General features: G+C 41.9%; 1 protein-coding gene across 1 annotated transcript in view; it reads left to right on the top strand.

Annotated features, from left to right (window-relative positions):
- tnfrsf21 (tumor necrosis factor receptor superfamily, member 21) overlaps positions 1-8,166 on the top strand; it is a 36,815-nt gene that overhangs the window by 5,608 nt on the left and 23,041 nt on the right. The window contains exon 2 of the mRNA XM_079339424.1: positions 3,676-4,384. Coding sequence (XP_079195550.1) covers positions 3,676-4,384 — 709 coding nt within the window. The remainder of the gene's footprint in view (positions 1-3,675; positions 4,385-8,166) is intronic.

The raw sequence follows: 8,166 nt of genomic DNA, 5'->3' as shown, positions 1-8,166 counted from the left end.
AGCGCTGCAGGTCCGTCCTGTCTCCATGACAACAGTTTGTTGACAAAGTGCCGCTGTGTAGCTGACACTGCTCCGTCACTTTTTGCTGCATGTTTAATATTTCAGATCGTTTTTTAACCCAGCAGACACGGAGCACAGACGATCTGGGTACAAGATACCATCTGTAGGAAGATATCAAATACAGGGAATATCAGACGTGCTGAAAAGAGCAAACGTGAAGTCAACAACGCCTTTCAGAAAAGAGGAAAGAGCTCAGAGCGGCCACACTAAAATGACAAAGATGCTGGACCCTGCGCTTTTCATCCAGATGGATGCTTTTAGCTGCTTTTAGCTGTGTGTGTGGGTGTGTGTGTGCGGGCATGCGTACATGCCGCAACATGCATTGCAATTTTCTTTGAAAAGCTGCAGTGAAATCAGGCGTTTTAGGCCGGCCTAAAAGTCTGTGAAATCCTGGAGGGACTGGGCCGCTTCCTGTCCTGTGCTTGCATCTTGTTGAGACTGGCTGATACAGTAGACTGTACACCAGTCCAAGCTAAAGTGAACAAACACACAACATAATATCCAAAGCCAAACACGTGACAAAGTAAGCAGGATTTGTACAGTATATTTATTCCAACCACAATTATAACTGAATGATAAGAATCTGCATCAATTCAAATCTGAAATCATGTGTGATCATGTCAAGAGTCATGACTTTCAGATACTACTGTTCAGTGTGCGACGTACGTCCAATACCAACTCTGGTCTTCTTCGGCCTGATCTTCAGGGCGCTGGTATCGCTCACTCGATGGCGTCCCATGTTTCAGTTCTCAGCATGTGGTTTCATCTCCAACCCACATGCACCTCTCTCTCTCTTCCCCTCACATATCCCATTCAGCTTTCCCCAAAGATAAAAGCAAAGGCCCAAAATGTTACCTGTGAAAAACCTGATGACTTTGGACATTTTAGTGAGTTTTCATTCACGTTCAAGTCTTCAAAATGGCTCCAAAGGGGCAGAAGGAAAAAAAGAAGAAAAATAATCGGAAGTGATACAGTAGGGTCCTGCACACTGGTCAGTGCGTCGGGCCCTAATTCATTTATAAGAAAAGGAGAGTTAGCTGAAGAAAAATCTGTCACTACAAGAACTGATTTTTTTTTTTTACAGAACTTTATTTTTGATTTTTTTCTATTTTTTTTTACAAATACCTTCATATACCATACATCCCGGTATAATGGCAAGATGGTATGAATAAATTGACACTGCCCAAGCCTACTGAACATTAATAATAAGTTAATTAATAAGTTTAATAATTAAACATCTACATTATGTTTTCTGTTGGCGAGTGTTTTCTTCACTTTTTTGAACTACACAAACAAATACTCTTATTGTAGCATCGTATAACGGACTCTGTTGCTTTGTCCCCCCCCCCCCCCCCCGAAGGGATAGTCTTCCACTGTAAACAGACAGGTCAGGATGATATCAGGGTCAGTCCTCCCGAAATGTTCAAGTTAAATACAGTATATACTTCTTATCCACTGTGGGTGGATTGTCCTGAAACAGTCTGAATGGAACCACTGAATGCTTCATTCTCTCTGAGAGCCTCATTTTGAAAATTGAATGGATGCATTGATGTTGCTGACCCAAAAAAGGTTACAGTGGCATGCAGAGAGAACATGCGCTGATGTTTATGGATGAGGTTCCTAGAATAATAACAACGAGCAGAATAGGTGGTGTGGTAAAGAGCCATGCTTGTTTTCCTTTGCAAAGAACTTTTATCCTGTAATCCTCTTGATCTCTAATAAAACATCTATTCATACACATTCCCTCAGCTGATCATGTAAATCCTTCCGTCCAGACTGACTGTTACAGCCAGAAAGCAGTCCCCTAACCACTCATCACTAGTGCACTAACTCAACACTCTTGTACTTAAAGGGATATTTAACCTGTTGAAACTTGAATCTGTATGGACACTGGGTCACATATGAAGAAGAAATATGAAACTAATATTTAAGTTGGTGTCTTCTTGACTGAGAAAGGCCGAAAGTGTCTTTTGGCTCATGTGGATGAAAGACAACTCCCAGAATGCACAGCACCGCAGGCCACTCCTGCTGACATTGAGTGTGTTTACATGGACTTGAGTATCCCGGTTGTGATTGGGGTTAGGAACCCATGGAGCTAAAATGCTAACTCACTTCCTGGTTTTAGCACTCAAAACTATACCAGTCTATGGCTGATGTTAAGTTTCGATTCTGGGAGTGAGGCCCGGTCCTCTGATCTGTGATAGGTCTGCACCTTCAGTGGTTGAAAACATGAAGAACTGGCGATGTCGCTTCACCCACTCTAATCACAACAGCCTTTGATGGCGATTTCTGCGTCCTCAGAGGCTCCTTCACTGACAAGAAATATGGAGCTTTCTCATCTCAGGGACAAATGAGTGCGGGATTCACGACCATTCAAAAATACAACCAGGTTTCTAAGGTAACCAAGCTTCATGCAAATGGTGAAGTATCCCTTTAACATGAACCTAAACAAAGGCTTTTGTTCAGTAAGAAATTTAGATCGCAAGAGGACGCCGCTCAAGTCACCAGCAAAAATCTGTTTGTCCATCTCAAAGCCATCAGTTCTGTCGGTTCTGTATCCTCATCTGCTGCAGAACTTGATTCACATTTTTCTGAAGCTTTTTTCAGTTCCAATTCTATTCTGATAGATGAGACGGATACTGATCTCAGTCCCTGATCTCAGTCCCTCCAGGAAGTCGTGATGTTGTGATCGCAACAATTTTGCAATTTTTTGCTTCCTGTCGCAATTTAATTACAAAAAACAGCAAAAAACATTGCAAGATGCATTCCAATTTTTTGGAAAAGTTGTAGTGAATTCAGGCATTTTAGGCCACAACAATCCCCCAAAAGTCTGCGAAATCCTGGAGGGAATGTGAAATGATTCTGATATTTTTATATCAGAAGTGATAATGCTGTTGGTACACAAAGCTGTGCACTTCACGTACAAACAGGAAGCAGCAACAGCTGTCAGGTTTTCAAATTAAATCTTTTAAGCTAAAGTGTAAGAGTTGTGTTTTGATGGTTTTGAAGGAGCTCTCAGCTGAACATCGTCATGGAGACGATTTGAGGGCATCTCTTAATGGTTCAAAGTGAGACCATGCGAGCTGAGAATGTTGAAGTGCCTAAACGTATTTCTTGATGACTGATGTGAATTGGTGCCGTCAGACCGATATCCTACACATAAGCTTCAATATCGGACCGAGTGTTTAACATCTTAGATTCACCTGCCAATCACAAATCACAACAAGTTTTAACATTACAGTCTGCAGTTTGCCATGCCTTCAGACGACTCAGTGGTCGGCTAATGTAACACATCTCTAAGCTGAGAGAAAGCACATGATCTCATGATCTGAATCTTATTCTGTATTTGGTGTACTACCAGAGCAACCAGATGAACTCTCCATTGCAAGGTCATAGAAGTTTTTTCACGTCTTTGAACTTAAAAGGTCATTATTAAATGGTGACATTATGTTCACAACTTGTTCCTGCCGTCTCGGAGTAAAAATCTGAATTTGAGCAGGATTCAGAAGAACATAAGCGTTCAGGATCGTTGAAAAGTCATTTTGTATAAGACTGTCCTTTAAATAATCTCAGTCATTACATTTGTTCTAACTCTCACATTTCCTCTCTTTTTAGCTCTTACATACCTTGCTGGTTGACATTTCAGCCTGGGTTTTGACCCCTACCAGCCCCGCTGAGCAGCCCCCCCTCTCTCCCCGCCACTATCAGCACACTGACCCTGAATCTGGCACCCAGCTGGTCTGCGACAAGTGTCCAGCAGGAACCTTTGTGTCCAACCACTGCTCGCCCACAGCAGTCAGGGAGTGCAGCCCCTGCCCTGAAGGCACCTTTACACGTGGCGAGAATGGGGTCCAGCAATGCCATCATTGTCGGGCTCAGTGTCCTGCTGGCTTCATTGAAAAAGAATCCTGCACAACCACCCAGGACCGAGTCTGCACATGTCCCCCCAACAGCTTTTTACCAAGGAGTGGGGGCACCGGCTGTAAGCCTCACTCGCTGTGTCCAGCAGGGAGCAGGGTGAAGAAGCGGGGCAGTGAAACAGAGGATGTGCTCTGTAAGCCGTGCATCAAAGGGACTTTCTCAGATGTGGATTCGAATGCAGTGAAGTGTAGAACCCACACAGACTGCCAAGCTCAGGGCCTGCTGCTGATCACACCAGGAACTAAATACACGGATAACATCTGTCAGAACCTTTCCACAGTTCCCTTTTCATCTTCATCTATGGCAACCAAGACCCTACATGTGCCTACACATGCTGTGCTTCTAGAAGAACCCATGACTTCATCATCCTCGGCACTATTACCACAAACTGGAGCTCATACAGGTGAGACGGGAACCGTTTTGTTACCTTTACACAAGTATGTTAAGTAAGACCAAAAAAAAGCAGGATTTTGTATCGTGAGGCTACAATTTATATCTTATAACAGCGTGATATTTCTTAACACGGTTCCTGCAGGACAATGATAGTTCAGAGCCAGGAGAATATATATATATATATATAGCTATTTGTCTTGCTTCTCTTATTTGCTTTCTCTACATGATCTCTCAATTGGAAATGAATGTCACGGTTACGGGCAGAAAACAGGGAGGAGGACCCAAATGCAGGAACAAAAATAATTTATTTTAACGAGCAAAAACACAAACAAAAACGTACTATTCAAAACAAAATCCAAAACGAAAAAAAGTCATGACCACAAAAAGAGTGAATCCAGCTAGTAGAGAACACGGGGAAACGTCCAACTTGTAGCAAAGAACAAAAGACAATGAACCTACAAGAGGGTAAGAAAACACAGAGACTAAATAGACCTGGGGAGTAATCAGACACAGGTGAGGACAATCAGACACAGGTGAGGACAATCAGACAGGTGAGGACAATCAGGGTCATCAAGACAGGAGGGAAACACAGAGACCAAAGAACACAGGACCAGAACACTGAGGACAAGTAGAAAGTAAAACCTAACACCCAAAACACAACCTAAACCAGATGTTACCAAATAAAACAGGAAACACTAAACACAAACCTAGGAACCTAAAAACACAGGTAAAACAGGAGATAAACTTTCAGGCGACATAGGAGGACACAGGGAAACACACTAAAGACTAAACCACACTAGGAATCATTCATACACAGAAACACTAAAGAAAGAATAAAAACTGAAACAAGATGAAATCCAGAAACCAAACCAGACAACCATCATGACAACGAGAGAGATCAGAAAGGATTTCCTGTCAGTGAGGTTTTTTTTTTATTTCTGCTCTTTGACAATGAAGGGAGAGCTCAAGTTGAAAATTGTTCCACTTTTCAGAAAGGCGCTGTTGACATCAATAGTGCTTTTTTCAAAATGTTTGCTATCCCTGTAGTTTTACCACCTGTGGATCGTGTCTTGTTTACCACATCCTCTTTGCTCTGTGTCTGATCAGGAAGTCAACGATCTGAAATATATATACAAGTGTAAAGTAAAGGAGCTGTTTTGGTCTTTAACAGACTGTTGTCATAGAGACGGGACATATGTGCAGCACTTTTCTTGTCAGCACACAAACACTTCATGCAGGCACTCCTGAGGGCACAGCCAGGTTGACACTGCTGATTCTCATAACGTGAGGCAGACACAATACCTTCATAAAGGACAGGTGCTATGACCCAACACCCCGTTAGAAGAGCACGGTAGAATTAGTGCAGCTAATGTCCTCAATATTGTTTCACATACTAAACATTTCAGATTGACATTAAACGGTAAATTGAGAAGGATATACTTGACATGACATGTAAACGTACATACATGAGGACGTTCAGGATAATTTGAATATGACCAATTCGCAGGCCTACGTTCTGTTTCCCTGTTTGATAAGAGTGTACAGGAGGTCAAACAAAAGCAGGCAGAATGTACGACATGTTACACATAAATACAGCAGAAGCTGGAGTCTGACTGGCTGCTGTGTCCGTGTTTACGTGGATGGCATGGGATTCACTCAAGGACCAGGACCATGATGACAAAAAGTTCCTTAAACATCAACGTGGGTAACTGGTTGATGTTAAATCATTTTCAGGGTGGGGACAAGTCGAACCCAAGGACCAACAATCTTGGTAAAGTTGAAGATAACAGGCATCTAAAAGGATGGACGAGTTTGTAGGTATATGACAACAAAGTGATGTCCACCACTCAGGAATGTTTATGGAGATATCTGTCTTCCTTCATCAACCACCCTTAAAACGTCCCCTCTTTCCTAACCTTTACTGAATATTTAAAAGAAATCCCTCCCTCTGTATTTGTGTTCTGGTCTCAGACACTCAACCGTCCATAGAGAGCTTAACAGACCCCAACACCTAACTGTCACTGCTGTTAGTGTTTGCATAAGGTCGATGGCCCATGACATGTCCTCCTGCCTGTGCTGTAAAAGGGGAAGTGGGGGTGGATGGGTCGTGGATGTTGCTCTTTCACCTTTCTTTTACTGTCAGAGAGAGACTGGCAAAGGCTTGGAAACTTGTTGTTTACACAGCATTTATAAAGAGACCATTTTTACATTTTATTAATGATGACAAATCAAGAAACATGTACTACAATCTAATACATGTTCATTAAAATGACCAAAAAATAACCTGGCAACCGTAGGTGTCCTGTAAAATGTGCATTGAAGGCTTACATACAACAACAGAAAAAAACGGTCAACACTCGTGTTTTAATACTCCAAACAGACTCAAGACCACTTTTTGTAGGTCTCAGAATCAAAAGCAATTTTACTCAGTCTTGTCTGGGCAGACTCCGGATTTTAACTCAAGACATCCTCGAATAGGCTTCTTTCTCGCACTAGATTTGAACAGCACCAATGACAGGAACATGAAATGGAATAATTGTTTTTCACTGTATGTTGATACTCAAAATGGAAAAGGTTCAGATATCCGTAAGCTATTTGAAGAGTGAATGCCATGATTTCACGACATTTACATTTCCCTTACCATGGAGACATGTTTTGAATTATCCTTTGAATTACCGGTATGTCCTTTAAGTGTGTTTGTGTATAGGATATTAACTTGATACTGTAATTTCAAACAACATATCACATTGTAATTTTTCTGATATAACAAAACTCAATTCAATTCCAATAGCTGGTATGCCGTCTGTCTTCACACTGGTTGGCTAGATGGTGAGAGCTGTCGGTCTTCAGTTTTATTGCTGCTCGTCAGCTGCCTTTGACAGTTAACCATCAAATCCTCCTATCCACACTCAATCCAGCTTGTTATCTCAGGATCTGGATCTTGAGATCTTTTTAGAGTCACTTGGAAGACAGACATGTACAATTTATTCACAGCAGTGCCTCAAGAGCCAGTGTTCGGCCCCATTTTCTTCTTGCACCAGTTTACACGGTGCAATAATGGGCTCTCATGGCTGATATGAATGCTCACCTTTTAAACGTCCCTCATGTGACCCACACGAGCACCGGGGAGAGAGCTTTCTGTTTTATGCTCCCAAACTGTGGAACTCACTGCACAGGGACCTCTCTATGTGCTTTTAAGCGTAAAGACCTACCTTTTTAATATGGCTTTTAATTATTAGTGATTTTTACTGCTTATTATTTTATCTTATTGTTATTATGCATGCATGTTTTATGCATGACAGGTGCTCAGCTCTTCCTGTCATGCCCAGCAGATGACGTGACAGTCTGCGCAAGAATCTCGTGATGCCTTTCCGATATCTCTCAATGGATGAATAAATGCATTTAACCCAACCGTTCAAAGACTGAGCTCCTAGTCTTCCAAGCCAGTGGCTCCATGCAACCACTGATTAGTACCCAGAACTAACAAACTCATATACTCTTCCTCTGGTCACTTCCTGTCAGCACCTGTGTGTCTAATCAGACTTAAAGCTGATTGTTCGTACTTAACTGACTTTGTTCTTCCTCTATAGACTGTTATAGTAATAATGTATTTTTGTAGGCCAACCCGAAAAAATGGTGCTGGTGGTTCCTACGAAAAGTCGTTTTTGGGATTTTTGCGTTGGATTTTGCTTCATTGCAGAAAATAAGCTCTGTGTCAAACACACGTTTCTGATGTGTAGCTGTTTTGTTCAGCTGGATAATCTTTACAGATGAACATCATTTATATGAAGT

This window comes from Symphodus melops, assembly GCF_947650265.1.
Source record: "Symphodus melops genome assembly, chromosome: 1".
NCBI classification, from domain to species: Eukaryota; Metazoa; Chordata; class Actinopteri; order Labriformes; family Labridae; genus Symphodus; species Symphodus melops.
This window is presented reverse-complemented; position numbering and strand designations above follow the sequence as displayed.